Source organism: Drosophila montana, unplaced genomic scaffold, assembly GCF_035044405.1.
Source record: "Drosophila montana isolate Dmon_TW-CO22-7 unplaced genomic scaffold, ASM3504440v1 contig_1687_1, whole genome shotgun sequence".
Classification (NCBI taxonomy): domain Eukaryota; kingdom Metazoa; phylum Arthropoda; class Insecta; order Diptera; family Drosophilidae; genus Drosophila; species Drosophila montana.
In genome coordinates this window covers 490,435-508,704 of record NW_026996616.1, presented here as the reverse complement: position 1 = coordinate 508,704, position 18,270 = coordinate 490,435, and the positions used below count along the sequence as shown (strand labels likewise).

Genomic DNA, 18,270 nt, shown 5'->3' with positions numbered 1-18,270 from the left:
TTAAACTATCCAAATCCAGAAAATAATATTAATATTAGAAGCTATATTAATTTTGTAAATCAATCTGTGCTGATCTTATCTATAGCCTGAGTTAATTGCATTTGCCCTTTGATAAAGATTTAACTAGGTTTGAAATCAGTTTTTTGAGTCCAAAAATAGTGTGATCAAATTTAACCTCACTTTTCGGTTCGAAAAATTAACCTCACTTTTCTGTTCGAAAAATTAACCACACTTTTTTGTTCATTTGGCGAACATGATTTTTGTCACATTTACTTCGAGCAACAATTTTCATTCAAATGCTTGAAATTTGAAATTTGAACGCAAGCTCAAAAACTTACTAAATATTTTTAAGCGTACAGTTTTGCAGGCTTATGAAGATGCTTTGATTTGGGTTAAAAGGTTGGTAACATTTATTAAGATCTATAAACGAACAACAGATCGGATCTTCGAGCGGATATGATGAAATCCAGTTGGGTTATTATAAAAAAAAAAAACAGAAAGCCTTTTAATCATTAGAGCAACACTTTTTTTCTTTTTTAATTGCGCTTTTACACTCTTACATTTTAAAGGATTTTGTTAATAATTTTTGTTGTTGTTCTAAGATCTAATTACAATGTCTCTAGTTTTGGCAATAACCGAAAGATATGCCGGGTAAAACAATAGCTGCTCGCTCAGTTCTCAATTAATTAATTAATAACATGCTTGGCTAATCTTTAAGCTGGTTGAGAGAAAAAAATATATATGTATATATATATATATACGAATCTCTATATATATGAAACACAAGACTCGCTGCTTGGGCGAGCGCGGAAGTTATCACAGCAAAATGAAACAGAACAGAAGAAAGAAGGAAAGAAGGAAGGAAAACAAAAGAATTATATAAATAAATATAGTTGCCCGACTCTCAATTAAAATATACCCAATATATAGACACGAGAAAGAGAGAGCTTAACTCGGGACTTACGGGACAATGGCAAATACATGAAATTTTGAAGAGAAATATGTTTGGGGGGGGGGGGGGGGAATTAAAATAAAAACCAAGCCCAAAAAGCTAATCGAGCGAATTCTGTCCAACGCTCTGCACATCCAGTTCGGTGCTTGAGATGCTCGGCGATATGGTTGTTGAATTAGAATTGTTAGCACCGCGATCCAGATTATAATATTGTACAATTCGTGCTGGCGGACGATTCGAGATAACTTCCGTAATTTGTCCGACAATCCATTTGGTTAATTTAATAACAGCCACATGGGCGGCAAATTGTAAAATCATCGCACCGAAACCCTTATAAAGGCCACCCACACCCTCCGTCAGCATGGTGGTGCGATAGCAATCAATAGCGCCCTGATAGTTGGTCAATATGGGCACCACCGCATACCCATTGTCCAGATTGTCAATTATGGTGCGCGTGCCCTGCAGCTGCAGGCGATGCAGTATGGTCTCGAATGGAAAGAACAACACCTCTGTGGTCAGCATGGCAATTAGGCTCGCATAGATTTCGGCATTCTGATGCTCGAGCGTATCATCGCGAAATTTGGCGCCACGCTGTTCCTGCTTGATGACCAGCCGACGTCGCATAATGCGCGACGAGACGCCACGTATGACCAAACTGAACAGATATTTGGTTATGCCCATGGAGACGCTGGGTCCAATTAGCGCCCAGGCGGGCAGCATGCGTCCCTTTTGCGGTGAGCTCCAGTAGAACAAGCGTAGACTGCCCTCGCGAAAGACATCCAACAGGCCGGGCTTCTCGCTGGCAATATCACTTTGCACCGTCTCCACCAGCGAGGCGGCATAGAAGGGCACCACCAGGCCAATGCTGATGCTGCACCAAAAAATACAATCAATTAATATATATATGGAAGATGCACGGCATTCCACTTGCCATTTGAGCAGTATATGCTGGCCAAAGCGTTTGAGCGTGGTGCGGCTATCGACATCCTTCGGCCAGCTGGTCACCTTGCAGATGACATCGTCTATGGCCAGGGTCATGCCGCGGACCAGCAGACAGCTGCCGAGGCCCTTCCATAACGTGGTGACGCCCTGTCGTCGATGCAGATGCACAATGCTGGGCAGCAATTGAAATGGATGCAAATGATAGCGCTGCGATGCATTATAGACCTGGCACTGGCGTCGCAGCACTATGAACGGATGGCTCAGCAGATTCTCGGTGACCAGCGAGACCCATTGCACGCCAAAGACCAGATACTTGCGCAGCGATACCTCTGTGGGGGGACAAAGGAAAGATCTGCTTAGTTAGTAGGCTTGTGTGATAAGTGGCTAAGCTAACCATCCTCCTGGCTGTCCAGATATTTGTCCAGCGCCTTGGTCTGCTTTTCCAGCGGCAGCGACAGATCGCGCTCCGAATTCATGTATTTCAGATGTGTGACCGCATTCTGATCCGCATTTATGTTGTCCACAATTGCCTTATCGCGATCGTCAAGGCTTAGCGTGGAGGAGCACACATTTATATAATTGGTATGGTGAATGATGCTTGGCTCCGTTTCTATCTACCTACCTGTTAACCAGCTGCACGCCGGGATCGCCGATTAGCTGCGGCATTGTCTGCATGTGTTGGATAGCCTCTGGCTGTGCTTGCGTCTGTTCGCCGTAACCACGATTCGTTGCATGCCTTTATTTATTAGTGTTTGTTTTAATCAGTTTAGTTTAGTGGCGGGCGTTGCGTTAGCGAGTTGCACTTACATTAGAGTCTTATAATTGTTGATGCTGCCTGACATAATATTGTGTTTTGTGGCGTGTGCTTGAGTAGCCCTTCTAATGTTAATGCCTCTAAGTCCCTGTTTCGTATGTGTGTGTAAGCCTGCTGCTGCTGCTGCTGCTGCTTTACTATTTATTTTTAAACACTAAATAACTTTGATTTCCATGTAACTGTGTGAATTCCAACTAGAGATGGGCGCGTGACACGTGGCACGTGCACGAGCACGCCGCTAAATTTGAAAGCATACGCAAGACACACACATTATGTGTGCAAATCAATTCTTACAGTTTATTTTAAATTTAAATAGTTTATTTTGTATACGCTGATATGCAGCTAAAAAAATACCAAAGAAAAACAATTGAAAATTGGCACAAGACAGCAAAACGAGTACTTTTTCGGTAGAATTAACCCTTAAGTACGCCTTGCTGCTTACTGGCAGCATTCAATATTATTATTCTATGTAAGACTAAATTTTAACTTTACAGATTATTGCGTTCATATACAATTAGATTTCCAGAAATGTAAGCTGCATTGCTTGGGTATTTTTTAAACACAAAAATATAAATATCGGAAGAATATAATTTTAAAAAAATTAAGAACTTAAGTGTTAAGGCACGCTACAAGTATCGATATGCGCGCCAAGTACAATTATTTTTGCACGCACAATAATTGTTATCGAAAGAAAGTTATCGAGAGCACACACACGCCGGTTGTTCTGGAAGTTATCGGCATTTTTACAGCTGTTCGCGCTTTTTTCATTTCAATTTACAATTTGAACACGCAAATGACAAAAGCCGTAAAACAAAGCGGCATAATACGCTTAAAATTTAGGGTATGCGATCTGGAGCGTACCCTACTGGGCGGGCAAAGTTTTCGGTGAGTATATAAGAACTTTTTTCGCTCGCAAATAGTTTAGGAAAATGCGCTCTTTCAGCTGGCGCAAATTGTGCGCTGAGCCGAAAGTCAAATATTGCGGCGTCGCCTTGAACACCTACTGGGTGCTGATGCCCGAGGACGAGCACATTGCCTATGAGGCACATGCAGCGGTCACCCAGCGAGACCACAATTTCGGCTCACTGTTGAGCGACTATCTGCGGGCCGATTTCGATTTGGAGACGGAGCAGGCCGGCTGGATGCGCGCGGATGCGCACTTTGGCAAATTTGTGGGCAAGCCGGTGCGCATGCTGTCACAGGAGCCGCTGGAGAACATTGTTTGCTTCATGTGCAGCCAAAACAATAATATAAAACGGTAGCCAACTCCTTTAACTTTATTTAAATCCTGCTGTTGTCCAATTGGCATTCAAAGTTCTGTGATCTCTTAGGATTTCCGCCATGATTCAATGGTTTTGCGCCGCCTACGGACACAAAATTGGACACTTTCATGGCCAGGATGAGTACACGTTTCCCACACTCAAAGCGCTCAGCGAACGCAGCTGCAGCGAGCTGGATGCGGAGCTGCGTGCCGCCAAGTTTGGTTATCGTGCCAAGTTCATAGCCCGTTCGCTGTCGCAAATAGAGGCGCTTGGCGGCAATGACTGGTTCGAGCAGCTGCGTCAGTTGCCCTACGTGGAGGCGCGCGAGGCTTTGGTACAGCTGCCCGGCATTGGCTACAAGGTGGCCGATTGCATCTGCCTCATGTCACTGGGCCATCTGGAAGCGGTGCCCATTGATACGCACATTTTTAAGCTGGCGCAGCGCCACTACCTGCCCCACCTGGCCAGCCAGAAGAGCGTGACCAGCAAAATTTACGCTGAGGTGGCGCAGCATTTTCAGCAGCTGCATGGCAAATACGCCGGCTGGGCGCAAACGGTGAGTGGGCGGTATAATAGGATTAACAATATATAGACCCATTTCTTCACTTTTTTTATTTTGACAGGTTCTATTCTGTGCGGACTTGCCGCAGTTTCAGGATAAGTCCCAGCTGGCCCAACAAGAAGCAAAGCCGAAGAAGCGCAAAAAATGATTAAATTAGATTTTGTTTTATGTACATCATGTGTATGTATATATTCCTATGTACAAACGTGTCCGTTGTCCCACATATATATCTAAGTTATCTTAGGGCTAATTATCCCTGTGTGTACTCTAACCCCTTCCAACTTGTATAACTCACAAACAGGCGTTTTTTTTTTCCCCCATGACATGTTGACAAATTATTAATTTAAACATTTTGTAAATCGTAGGTATGGATCTGTGCTCGATAGCTGCATTAGAAGCGGAACAGAGCCTGTAAGTAGCGAAAAGTTTTTACTTAAACATTTCAAAAATGTTACAATTAAATTATCTGTGCTTAAAGAGAGCACAGTCAAGGTCGAAGATAGCAGATTTGCGGTTAATTTCAGTACTTAAAATCGTTTCTTAATACCTAACATTTTATTTCTGACCTATTGTGCCTATAAAAACTGTATGGTAGTGTAGTCCGATTCTCAAAAGATTTTGTTTATATGTTAGGATAATAGGATAAATGAAAACAATGATAGATTCAGTGATCTATTTTGAAAGTTTAGTTATACGGCATAATTAGATTAAGTTTTTGTTTAAACAACATTCTAGTTTATCAAGACATATCGGTCGAAAACTAAATTTTTGCATAAACATTTTTATACCCTTGCATAGGGTATTATAATAATGTCTTGAAATACATAATGCATAGAGCAAGGCATCTCGGAAGCCGTAAAGTATATTTATTCTAGATCTTGAGGCAACGTCCGTCTGTCCGTCCGTTCGTCCGTCTGTCAGTCTGTTTCTATGCAAACTAGCATCTCAGTCTTAAAGCTATCCCCTTGAAACTTTGCAAAGGTCCGTGTTTATGTTGCAGGCAGTACATATATCGAAACTGGTCGGATCGGATTACTATATCATATAGCTGCCATAGGAATAATCGGTCGAAAATTCAGTTCTTGTATGCAAAACTTTTTTGTTTATTAAGATATCGTGACCAAACTGGACATTTATAAGTTTGACTTTGTTCCTCATGTATATACCAAATCTTATTAACATCGGACTACTATGTCATATAGCTGTCATAGGAACGATTGATTGAAAATTCAGTTCTTGTATGGAAAACTATTTTGTTTTCAAAGCTATCTTGACCAAACTCGGCATTTTTAAGTTTTACCATGCTCTCTACATATATGCAAAATCTTGTCCCAATCGGACCACTATAGCATATAGCTGCCATAGGAACGATCGGTCGATAAGTAGGTTCTTGTACGGAAAACTTTTTTGTTATCCAAGATATCTTAACCAAACGTGACATTAGATAGTTTCACTTTGCTCCTCATATATATACCAAATCTTATTAACATCGGCCTACTATATCATATAGCTGCCATAGGAACGATCGGTTGAAAAATAGGTTCTTGTATAGAAACCTTTTATGTTTATCAAGGTATCTTGACCAAACTCGGCATAAATAAGTTGTACTATGCTCCTCATATATATGCAAAATCTGAACAACATCGGACTACTATATAGTATAGCTGCCATAGGAACGATCGGTTGAAAAATAGGTTCTTGTATAGAAACCTTTTATGTTTCTCAAGGTATCTTGACCAAACTCGGCATAAATAAGTTGTACTATGCTCCTCATATATATGCAAAATCTTAACAAAATCGGACTACTATATCATATAGCTGCCATAGGAACGATCGGTCTAAAACCAAGTTCTTGTATGAAGAACGTTCGTGTTTACCAAGATATCTTGACCAACTCCAACATTTTTTTTTTTAACTACGCTGCTTATATATCTGCCAAGTCTTATCAAGCTCGCACTACTATATTATAAAGCTCTGTAGGAATAATCAGTCGAAAAATGAGTTTTTTTATGAGAAAATCTTTTGTTATCTCACGAAATTTTCACTAAACTCAGCATTTTCGACATTTTACAAGGGTATTGTCTTCGGCGTGCCGAATCTAGCCGTTTCTTTTTATTATTCTTTTTTTTTTTTTTGGTAGGCTGACTGGACTTCACATCTAAATGGTGATTCCTTTACGCAGGCAACCACTTGCAATTACCAAACAGACTTAACCCATTTGATTTGGAGCACTTGAAGTGTTGCAGGGCTGATGAAGGGCGATAGCAGAGTGAGGGCAGCAGCAAAGGGGGATTTGTTGTTGTGTTAGTTTGCTGGCAAGGGATAGTGCATCACTTAATCCGTTGGCTTTAATTTAGCACGCTGTGCTGTAACAGAAACTTCAATGGGATAAACCTTTTAACGTCAGCTCCAGGGCTCAACACAAACACAAGCTTAACAGAAAAACAAAAAACACAAAAAAACACAAAAATAACGCAAAATACTTGCATGGCGGGCACATTGCGCGGTTGCGTCACACCCCTGACCCCTACCTTGCACGGTTCAGGTGTAGTCGAGGCTGGAGCGGGGGCTGGGGCGGGAGCGGGAGCTGGAGCGGGGGCTGGGGCTGGGGCGGGGGCTGGGGCTGGGGCTGGGCATACCAGGCAAGCAGTCTGGCAGTTAGCTAACCCTGCCCCCTGCCCCCTGCCCCCTGCATCTGTCCGTTGCCATGGAATGCGAGTAACTAAACCCGAACGCAACTACAAGCCGCTGAAAGTATTTTGCTAACACTTCGCGAGAGACTAAACAGCTTTTCAGTGGTTTTACTTTGCACAAAATAAAAAGCAATTTACTTATAAATTTTGCACAACAATTTCAGGACTAAAAAACACAAACAAAAGGAGCAGCATGAGAGCTGAGAGCTCGCCTCGCCTCGCCTCGGCTCACGCCGAATAATCAATACCCTAGCAAGGTCTCATTATTAGAACCAGCGACCTTTAGCTTGTCAGTCCGACGCGAACGCAAATAACGGCGTTTGTTTCAAACGTTTTTTCCCTGCAACTCAAGATTTGAATGAGCTATATGATAAAGTTGGGATTTGGTCTAGTTTTTAGGATTATGGCTCCCATTGAAGCTTTATTTTTTTAATTTATATAATATAATTTAGTTGAGATACCTTAAAAAACAAAAGAATATCTTTATAGGAAAAGAGTTCAATTGTTCTCCATTTGTTTCCATGCAAGCTATATGCTATAGTCGTCCGTTCTGGCCGACTTCGACACACGTTTCACCTGAAATAAAAAGACGGACAAGCAAAGTTTTATTCCACAAGCTTCAAAACAGAGCGAGCCGCATAGCCAAATCGACTTGCTTCTTCATACTAATCAAGACTATATATATATATATATATATATATGTATATTGGCTTCGCACGCTTTCTCACAAAATGAGAATACCCTCTGCCAGAGCATAAAACTCGGTAGACAAATGCAAGCCGCCAATTCACCTGGGCACCGACAAATAACGGTCTAACCATACAACTGTTTAGCGATGAGCGCGTGTCACGTGCTCACTATCGTAATTGAAATCGAATAGATTTTAGTAATATTTTGAGTAGAGCACGTGACGTGTTCATTTTTGCGTGACACGCACCAGACACGCATTTGGTATCAAGATAAGTGCCTCGTGACACGAACTGTCGCAGCTGATGTGCATTCATTCGTGTCGTGTCTTAAGTTTTTCTATATGGACACGAGCACGGCCGCCTGTCGGACAAACAACAGGCTAACCATAGCATTGTTTAGGGATGAGCGTGTGTCACGTGTTTAGATTGTTTTGCGTGACACGCATCAGGCACGACCTTGGAATCAAGTGTTAAGATAAGTGCTGCGCGTGAGTTGGCACGACTGATGATCTCTGCTCAGTGATGCGTGTTTGTCGTGTTCGTTCATTCGTGTTTTGTTTTAAGTGTTTCTATATGAACACGAACACGCACGCCTGGCGGGCAGCTGATTCTTATTGGAAATGGGCACTTGTTGAGCTTCGTGATGCGTGAGATGCACATCTTTCGTGTTAGAAATTTAGGCTGTTTGCTTAACACGACTTAAATTGAATCTTGAAGAAGATCTTGAATTAAATTAAATTCTGTCACAATTTTTTACCAAGCCCTTTAGGTGGCAGGTAAAACATTAAAATCCGATACATGCTACAGTTTAAAAGCAAGAGTTATCAAATTTCTTTGGGAAGATCGTGTCAAACTTATGCAAATTGTCAAAATAAATATTTTCTGATCACAGTTTGAAGGAGACTGCGTTGGTTTTGACAGTTTTGAAGTCAAGAAATCATTAAGCAGATTCTTTATGAACTGATTTAAAGGGCAATTTTTTCACAGCGAACAGAGCATTATACAGTCGATTGTAGCCGACTGCGACTTAGCTACTGCTTTTGAATGGATTCCATAGTGTATCCCATTTAAATAAGAGTGTTATAAATCGATCTCTCACATGGTTTTTCAAAGCATAACAGACTACCAATAATTCCCTGCCCCTGAAATTGGGGAACAACTCATTTTTAGAGGTAGAGCCTTGCGCTTTGGTATGTACACAGTTTTATATGCCATATAAAAGCACCGTGAATTTCATAAAAATCGGACTATAAACATCAAAGTTAATTGAGGATGCAATTCCTAGACATGGTGTAGGGCAAGGTGAAGAGGAAGCACGCCCTTCCTTTGTGTATGTGTGTGTGTGTGTGTGTGTGTGTGTGTGTGTGTGTGTGTGTGTGTGTGTGTGTGCTGCAGTGTGTGCACATAGAGGAAAGCTAGAATGTTTCTAACGGCGGCTTAGTAGATCGAGTTTGTTTCCGATATTCGATACCTTGCTCCGTTTCCAAGTTATCGATAAAAATATCGAAATCCTGTTTTTTGGGCAATTTTGATAAATAATATGAGCTAGAGTCACCAAACTTGACATGTAGCTTCTAGAATAGTATATATATATCAAGTATCTTTCCTTTATCAGCTATCGCCTGTTGGAAGAAGAGGGTTCAGGGTATCCCCTAGTCGGGAGCTCCCGACTAGAACCTCTTACTTGTTTTGGTTTTGTTTATGTTCTTGGAATCTCTTATCCACAACTTTGTTTGTCTTTGTGTCGTCACGCGCCCATCTCTAATGCTGGGCACGGTTCGAGGTCCTCCTGCTCTTTGGAAGGGGGGGGGGGGAAGGGGGGGGGAGTCCACGTGGTGTCAGCTATAATTTAATTTAGACAACAGCTAACCGCAGCCGACCACACACACATACACCTAACTTTCGGCACCGGAAGCAGACATGCTGCACACACACACACACACACACACACACACACACTCATTGAGGTAACTGACTTGTTGTCGAATGGGCGTCACAGTTATGGGCGACTTTTCATGCTCTAAATTATTTATTAGACAGTTTAATTTTCAATTCACAACATTGCAAAATGCGTTGCACGGAGTGCAATCAAAAAACTTACACAGCAAATCAAAATTTCAAGCTAATAGAAAGCCGAGTGTGTACGAGTGTGAGTGTGTTTGTGTGTGTGTTTGTGTGTGTGTGTGTGTGTGTGTGTGTGTTTGTGTGTGGGCGTGTCTATAAAACATAATAGCAAAAACAACTTCGAGTCCTCGTGCGAGTTGTGTAGTCGAAATATTGCAATTTACATGCATAATTACTTTGAGTAATTAAACTCTTGGCTCAAAATTACTTGAGTAATTGTAATTGCTGCTAGTTATTAAGTTAATATTCATCGTTAAATTATTTAAATCATTATTCCAACAAGTTTGTAATCTCTATTTATAAAACTGTTTGTCCTGATTGATCGTGAGAACTAGGAAGTTGAAATTTTCACTTATTTCCTATATAAACATAGGTCAAAATTTCCCATCCCCATAACTCGGTCAAATCTCATCCCATTTTCAAGAGGTTTGGCTTTTTATTCATGGTTTGGCCTCCTTATCAAATTGGCATTTAAGTCTGGCAACATTATTCTTGGTCCAAATTCATGTTAAAATGGTACCCTCAAATATCGTATATAGACATAGGTCAAAATTTCCCACCCCCCTAAGTCGGTCAAATCTCATCCGATTTTCACGAGGTTTGGCTCTTTGTTCATGGTTTGGCCTCCTTATCAAATTGGCATTTAAGTCTGGCAACATTATTCTTGGTCCAAATTCATGTTACAGTGGTACCCTCAAATATCATATGTAGACATAGGCCAAAATTTCCCACCCCCAAATCTCGGTCAAATCTCATCCGATTTTCACGAGGTTTGGCTCTTTGTTCATGGTTTGGCCTCCTTATCAAATTGGCATTTAAGTCTGGCAACATTATTCTTGGTCCAAATTCATGTTACAGTGGTACCCTCAAATATCGTATATAGACATAGGCCAAAATTTCCCACCCCCAAATCTCGGTCAAATCTCCTCCGATTTTCACGAGGTTTGGCTCTTTGTTCATGGCTTGGCCTCCTTATCAAATTGGCATTTAAGTCTGGCAACATTATTCTTGGTCCAAATTCATGTTAAAATGGTACCCTCAAATATCGTATATAGACATAGGTCAAAATTTCCCACCCCCCTAAGTCGGTCAAATCTCATCCGATTTTCACGAGGTTTGGCTCTTTGTTCATGGTTTGGCCTCCTTATCAAATTGGCATTTAAGTCTGGCAACATTATTCTTGGTCCAAATTCATGTTAAAATGGTACCCTCAAATATCGTATATAGACATAGGTCAAAATTTCCCACCCCCCTAAGTCGGTCAAATCTCATCCGATTTTCACGAGGTTTGGCTCTTTGTTCATGGTTTGGCCTCCTTATCAAATTGGCATTTAAGTCTGGCAACATTATTCTTGGTCCAAATTCATGTTACAGTGGTACCCTCAAATATCGTATATAGACATAGGCCAAAATTTCCCACCCCCATAAGTCGGTCAAATCTCATCCGATTTTTCCGAGGTTTGGCTTTTTGTTCATGGTGTGGCCTCCTTATCAAATTGGCATTTAAGTCTGGCAACATTATTCTTGGTCTAAATTCATGTTACAGTGGTACCCTCAAATATCGTATATAGACATAGGCCAAAATTTCCCACCCCCAAATCTCGGTCAAATCTCATCCGATTTTTCCGAGGTTTGGTTTTTTGTTCATGGTTTGGCCTTCTTATCAAATTGGCATTTAAGTCTGGCAATATTATTCTTGGTCCAAATTCATGTTACAGTGGTACCCTCAAATATCAGATGCAGACATAGGCCAAAATTTCCCACCCCCATAAGTCGGTCAAATCTCATCCGATTTTCACGAGGTTTGGCATTTTGTTCATGTCTTGGCCTCTATATCAAATTGGCATTTAAGTCTGGCAACATTATTCTTGGTCCAAATTCATGTTACAGTGGTACCCTCAAATATCGTATATAGACATAGGCCAAAATTTCCCACCCCCAAATCTCGGTCAAATCTCATCCGATTTTTCCGAGGTTTGGTTTTTTGTTCATGGTTTGGCCTTCTTATCAAATTGGCATTTAAGTCTGGCAATATTATTCTTGGTCCAAATTCATGTTACAGTGGTACCCTCAAATATCATATGTAGACATAGGCCAAAATTTCCCACCCCCAAATCTCGGTCAAATCTCCTCCGATTTTCACGAGGTTTGGCTCTTTGTTCATGGCTTGGCCTCCTTATCAAATTGGCATTTAAGTCTGGCAACATTATTCTTGGTCCAAATTCATGTTAAAATGGTACCCTCAAATATCGTATATAGACATAGGTCAAAATTTCCCACCCCCCTAAGTCGGTCAAATCTCATCCGATTTTCACGAGGTTTGGCTCTTTGTTCATGGTTTGGCCTCCTTATCAAATTGGCATTTAAGTCTGGCAACATTATTCTTGGTCCAAATTCATGTTACAGTGGTACCCTCAAATATCATATGTAGACATAGGCCAAAATTTCCCACCCCCAAATCTCGGTCAAATCTCCTCCGATTTTCACGAGGTTTGGCTCTTTGTTCATGGCTTGGCCTCCTTATCAAATTGGCATTTAAGTCTGGCAACATTATTCTTGGTCCAAATTCATGTTAAAATGGTACCCTCAAATATCGTATATAGACATAGGCCAAAATTTCCCACCCCCATAAGTCGGTCAAATCTCATACGATTTTCACGAGGTTTGGCTCTTTGTTCATGGTTTGGCCTCCTTATCAAATTGGCATTTAAGTCTGGCAACATTATTCTTGGTCCAAATTCATGTTACAGTGGTACCCTCAAATATCAGATGCAGACATAGGCCAAAATTTCCCACCCCCATAAGTCGCTCAAATCTCATCCGATTTTTCCGAGGTTTGGCTCTTTGTTCATGGTTTGGCCTCCTTATCAAATTGGCATTTAAGTCTGGCAACATTATTCTTGGTCCAAATTCATGTTAAAATGGTACCCTCAAATATCGTATATAGACATAGGTCAAAATTTCCCACCCCCCTAAGTCGGTCAAATCTCATCCGATTTTCACGAGGTTTGGCTCTTTGTTCATGGTTTGGCCTCCTTATCAAATTGGCATTTAAGTCTGGCAACATTATTCTTGGCCCATATTCATGTTACAGTGGTACCCTCAAATATCGTATATAGACATAGGTCAAAATTTCCCACCCCCATAAGTCGGTCAAATCTCATCCGATTTTCAAGAGGTTTGGCTCTTTGTTCATGGTTTGGCCTCCTTATCAAATTGGCATTTAAGTCTGGCAACATTATTCTTGGTCCAAATTCATGTTAAAATGGTACCCTCAAATATCGTATATAGACATAGGTCAAAATTTCCCACCCCCCTAAGTCGGTCAAATCTCATCCGATTTTCACGAGGTTTGGCTCTTTGTTCATGGTTTGGCCTCCTTATCAAATTGGCATTTAAGTCTGGCAACATTATTCTTGGTCCAAATTCATGTTACAGTGGTACCCTCAAATATCGTATATAGACATAGGCCAAAATTTCCCACCCCCATAAGTCGGTCAAATCTCATCCGATTTTTCCGAGGTTTGGCTTTTTGTTCATGGTGTGGCCTCCTTATCAAATTGGCATTTAAGTCTGGCAACATTATTCTTGGTCCAAATTCATGTTACAGTGGTACCCTCAAATATCATATGTAGACATAGGCCAAAATTTCCCACCCCCAAATCTCGGTCAAATCTCCTCCGATTTTCACGAGGTTTGGCTCTTTGTTCATGGCTTGGCCTCCTTATCAAATTGGCATTTAAGTCTGGCAACATTATTCTTGGTCCAAATTCATGTTACAGTGGTACCCTCAAATATCATATGTAGACATAGGCCAAAATTTCCCACCCCCAAATCTCGGTCAAATCTCCTCCGATTTTCACGAGGTTTGGCTCTTTGTTCATGGCTTGGCCTCCTTATCAAATTGGCATTTAAGTCTGGCAACATTATTCTTGGTCCAAATTCATGTTAAAATGGTACCCTCAAATATCGTATATAGACATAGGCCAAAATTTCCCACCCCCATAAGTCGGTCAAATCTCATCCGATTTTTCCGAGGTTTGGCTTTTTGTTCATGGTGTTGCCTCCTTATCAAATTGGCATTTAAGTCTGGCAACATTATTCTTGGTCCAAATTCATGTTACAGTGGTACCCTCAAATATCGTATATAGACATAGGTCAAAATTTCCCACCCCCAAATCTCGGTCAAATCTCATCCGATTTTTCCGAGGTTTGGCTCTTTGTTCATGGTTTGGCCTCCTTATCAAATTGGCATTTAAGTCTGGCAATATTATTCTTGGTCCAAATTCATGTTAAAATGGTACCCTCAAATATCGTATATAGACATAGGCCAAAATTTCCCACCCCCATAAGTCGGTCAAATCTCATCCGATTTTCACGAGGTTTGGCTCTTTGTTCATGGCTTGGCCTCCTTATCAAATTGGCATTTAAGTCCGGCAACATTATTCTTGGTCCAAATTCATGTTACAGTGGTACCCTCAAATATCGTATATAGACATAGGTCAAAATTTCCCACCCCCATAAGTCGGTCAAATCTCATCCGATTTTTCCGAGGTTTGGCTCTTTGTTCATGGTTTGGCCTCCTTATCAAATTGGCATTTAAGTCTGGCAACATTATTCTTGATCCAAATTCATGTTACAGTGGTACCCTCAAATGTCGTATGTAGACATAGGCCAAAATTTCCCACCCCCAAATCTCGGTCAAATCTCCTCCGATTTTCACGAGGTTTAGCTCTTTGTTCATGGCTTGGCCTCCTTATCAAATTGGCATTTAAGTCTGGCAACATTATTCTTGATCCAAATTCATGTTACAGTGGTACCCTCAAATATCGTATATAGACATAGGCCAAAATTTCCCACCCCCATAAGTCGGTCAAATCTCATCCGGTTTTCACGAGGTTTGGCTTTTTGTTCATGGCTTGGCCTCCTTATCAAATTGGCAGTTTAGTCTGGCAACATTATTCTTGGTCCAAATTCATGTTACAGTGGTACCCTAAAATATCGTATATAGACATAGGCCAAAATTTCCCACCTCCATAAGTCGGTCAAATCTCATCCGATTTTTCCGAGGTTTGGCTTTTTGTTCATGGTTTGGCCTCCTTATCAAATTGGCACTTAAGTCTGGCAACATTATTCTTGGTCCAAATTCATGTTACAGTGGTACCCTCAAATATCGTATATAGACATAGGCCAAAATTTCCCACCCTCATAAGTCGGTCAAATCTCATTTGATTTTCACGAGGTTTGTTCAGGTAGACTCTTTTCCAAAGATCATTGTAGAAATGGATAGTCGACGCATTTCACTACTCAGAAAACCGAATCCCACTAGATGGAAATCGACTGTCCAAGGATGTATGGACGAAAACTCGAACTTATGTGCTAAGATCTATGCAAATCATGTCAAAATGTTGAAGAAAAATAGCTTCGTTCTGTCAGAGCCGGGTAATAGCTGCCTGTGTTGCATACGCAGCTCGTCAAATGCATTGAGCCTGTGACGAATCGAATTTTTAATTTATATTGAAGGACTTTGATGCCCGGCAAAAGGAGTTGACCTGAGTCGGGGGCGGCAAGTGCACGACCTTTGCCATTGCCCAAGTGACCAGGTTGTAAACTTTTTCGACAGCCGCGCAAATAATGGCCATAAATACGACGGGCGGGTAGAAAAGGGCGTGGTTCACTGAGCTACTGGAGATGAGCATGAAGATGGAGTCCTTGCCAAGGTGTTGCTATTTCTTGTTGTCGTTGTTGTTGGTGCAGGTTACACATAAATTACTGCGTCACATGCAACGAGTTTTCAGCTTCTCAGCATTAACCGCGTAAAACGCCAAAGTTTTGTGTTTGCTGCGGAGTGAAAGCTGTTCGAAAACTGCGAACTGTTGGCTGTTGGGGATGAATGTGGGATGGTCGCCGGTTCAAAAGTTGCAAGTTTGCATAACCAAAAATTGTTGTTAACTTGCCAAAAAGTTGCCCAAGAGCTGTAAAGCGTTGGGTTTATTAAATGGCCAACGCCAGAGCAAGACGCAAATGCCAACGGCAGCTCCACGGGCATTGGCCACTGCCAGGTGAAACCTGAAAATGCGTATAATCTCGAGCATAAAATCCAACAGCAACGGGAACGAAACAAACGAAACAGAAAAAAAAGAGAAGCAATTAATGGACTGAGCTGCCGGTTGGCTAATGGAAATGCCAATTAAATGTCAAATAGATGCATTTCCACAGATCAATGCCAAATTGCGGTGGTAAGTTTTATAATTGATTCAAAATTAGGGCGGCACAAAGCCGAAGCTTAGATACTCTTCAACTAAGTTTGGTTAGCATAGACTAAGTTTTCAAGTTAGCTTAACTGAAAATCTCTAAAGTCGACTTCACACGCTTCACATATGCCTTGTAGAATAGCAAAGTGCATTTAACCAAGCGCCAAGCTGTCCTTAGAAATATTAAAGAACCTCCTTTTGTATAGACTAACACAAGTATGTGTCTATACACACACAATCAACGGATGTGCTTCTTCTGCCCTTTCCCCCCCCCCCCCACACTGAGAATGGGAAATATATTCTATGTTAACTTCGGTGCTTATAGTCCGATTTCTATAAAAGTTTCAGTGCATAAATATGTTAAAAATAAGTGAATTTATACCAAAGCTCAAGGCTCTATCTCGAAAAATATTCAATTTTCCAATTCTGAAAGAAATGGGAGGATATACTGACAAAGTAAAATAATTGTAATCTGTGAACAGTAGAAGAGCACCGACAAACCAAGATTTCAATAACAAGCTCTTATGTTCTTCGAGTTACGCATAAAAAAAACCAAATCTTCAAATCGATATTTATCGATATAACAGAAATGTGACGAGTTATCGAAAATAAACATAAGCTCCTTCAGCGTATCGTATAGAATAATTTATTTATTAATTGATAAAAAACTTAAACTTTCGAGTTGGGCTTCAAGAACCTTGTCTTAAAATCGATACTTATCGATATTACAGAAATGTGGAGAGTTATCTAAAACAGATGATAAACTCCTTTTGAGTATCGCATAGGATAATTAAAGTCCTCAGCTTTCGAAGAACCAATTCTCCAAATCGATAGTTATCGATATTACAGAGATGCGAGGAGTTGTCGAAAGTAGAGAATGATTTGGTATGAATTGGAAATATGATTTTTGCCATTTTTGGCTGGCGCAGTTGCAGTTAACCAATGAAATGAAATATTTGTTATGTTTAACGAGAATGAAATGAAAAATGCAGGCGAATAATTATATGTTTTAATTAAAAAAATCTCCGACTGCGTTCGACAGACGGACATGGCTCAAGTTGTTGACGCGGGCTCGCAGCTGCCTTCCTTCTGCTTACATGCATTTGTTACATGCATTTGCCCTAAAAACCTCATACCCCCCCCCCATTTTAGGATATTCTCAATGGGTTCAGGGTATGCTTATTAAACGGGCGCTGTTAATTTCTAAGCCAAGTCAAGTTCTAATTTCGCAAATGCATTTATTCGACATCTGTCGCATGTTTGGCGTCTTATCCATCTGTCCATCTACCGATTCATTGAGGCTTTTTCCTCTTTCGCTTTTTCCCTTTTTTTCATTTTTTTGCAATCGCTCCATCTTGATTTTACCCTTGTCATTCGCTTAAAGCTCTCTTCCGCTTTTCCTTCTTTTCACTTTTTCACTCTTTCGCCTTTGTCTTGGCTTAATTGAAATGATGCGTTTCATAATCGCCTTGGTTACAGCGCAATATCCCCACAGGCCCGCACTCTGAGAGCCAATCCCCTCAACCCCCTCCTCCCCCGCCTTCTCCTCCTCTTCAGGAGGAAAAAGAATGCTGTTCAATTAGTAACTGTGGATCCAATTGAGGGCATTGTGACTTATTAACCACTAATGCACATAATTGGTGGCCCATCGAGGCAGAGAGGCAGCAACCACGAGGAGGAGGCGGTTATGGCGGGGGGGAGGGGGGGGGGGTGTTAGTTTGGTTTGGTATTTGTGAGTTTAGGGTAAAGGATTGTCCTTTTGTCCTATATGTGGGACAGGGGCGGCAATATGGACTGCAGATTGCCTGCTGATTTAATTCAAATGCAATTTCAGCATGGAGACAATCTCCGCTTTGCTCCATTTAACCCAATTTCCGCCAAAGTAGCAAGTCAATATTAACGCACACACACACACACACACACTTAGTGGGCGTAATTTGAGAGTGTTGAAAAATGAAAAAGCGACAACTCCGCGCGC

At 41.1% G+C, this 18,270-nt stretch overlaps 2 protein-coding genes across 3 annotated transcripts; one reads left to right on the top strand and one right to left on the bottom strand.

The window, feature by feature from the left end:
- Positions 1–503: 503 nt before the first annotated feature.
- Positions 504–2,884, bottom strand: Slc25A46a (Solute carrier family 25 member 46a). The gene is made up of 5 exons (XM_064700191.1): positions 2,702–2,884; positions 2,517–2,630; positions 2,289–2,443; positions 1,884–2,223; positions 504–1,823 (listed from the first exon to the last, which is right to left on the bottom strand). Exons 1-5 carry the CDS (start codon positions 2,734–2,736, stop codon positions 1,052–1,054), a joined length of 1,416 nt encoding a protein of 471 aa, XP_064556261.1. The 5' UTR covers positions 2,737–2,884; the 3' UTR covers positions 504–1,051.
- Positions 2,885–3,434: 550 nt separating this feature from the next.
- Positions 3,435–5,034, top strand: Ogg1 (8-oxoguanine DNA glycosylase). 2 transcript variants are annotated; one of them, XM_064700155.1, is made up of 5 exons: positions 3,435–3,593; positions 3,652–3,966; positions 4,040–4,526; positions 4,594–4,712; positions 4,898–5,034. In XM_064700155.1, exons 1-4 carry the CDS (start codon positions 3,502–3,504, stop codon positions 4,678–4,680), a joined length of 981 nt encoding a protein of 326 aa, XP_064556225.1. In that variant the 5' UTR covers positions 3,435–3,501; the 3' UTR covers positions 4,681–4,712; positions 4,898–5,034. The 2 variants fall into 2 exon arrangements, with proteins under 2 accessions (XP_064556225.1, XP_064556224.1); XM_064700154.1 differs by having other exon boundaries at positions 4,594–4,947.
- Positions 5,035–18,270: the final 13,236 nt, after the last annotated feature.

Coding starts and splice junctions, on each gene's coding strand:
- Slc25A46a (XM_064700191.1), bottom strand. CDS start 2,736: ATGTCAGGCAGCATCAACAATTATAAGACTCTAAT. Junction 2,631..2,701: donor AACAATTATAAGACTCTAAT/GTAAGTGCAACT, acceptor TAATAAATAAAG/GCATGCAACGAATCGTGGTT. Junction 2,224..2,288: donor TCTGGACAGCCAGGAGGATG/GTTAGCTTAGCC, acceptor GTCCCCCCACAG/AGGTATCGCTGCGCAAGTAT.
- Ogg1 (XM_064700155.1), top strand. CDS start 3,502: ATGACAAAAGCCGTAAAACAAAGCGGCATAATACGCTTAAAATTTAGG. Junction 3,594..3,651: donor CTGGGCGGGCAAAGTTTTCG/GTGAGTATATAA, acceptor GCGCTCTTTCAG/CTGGCGCAAATTGTGCGCTG. Junction 3,967..4,039: donor CAAAACAATAATATAAAACG/GTAGCCAACTCC, acceptor GTGATCTCTTAG/GATTTCCGCCATGATTCAAT.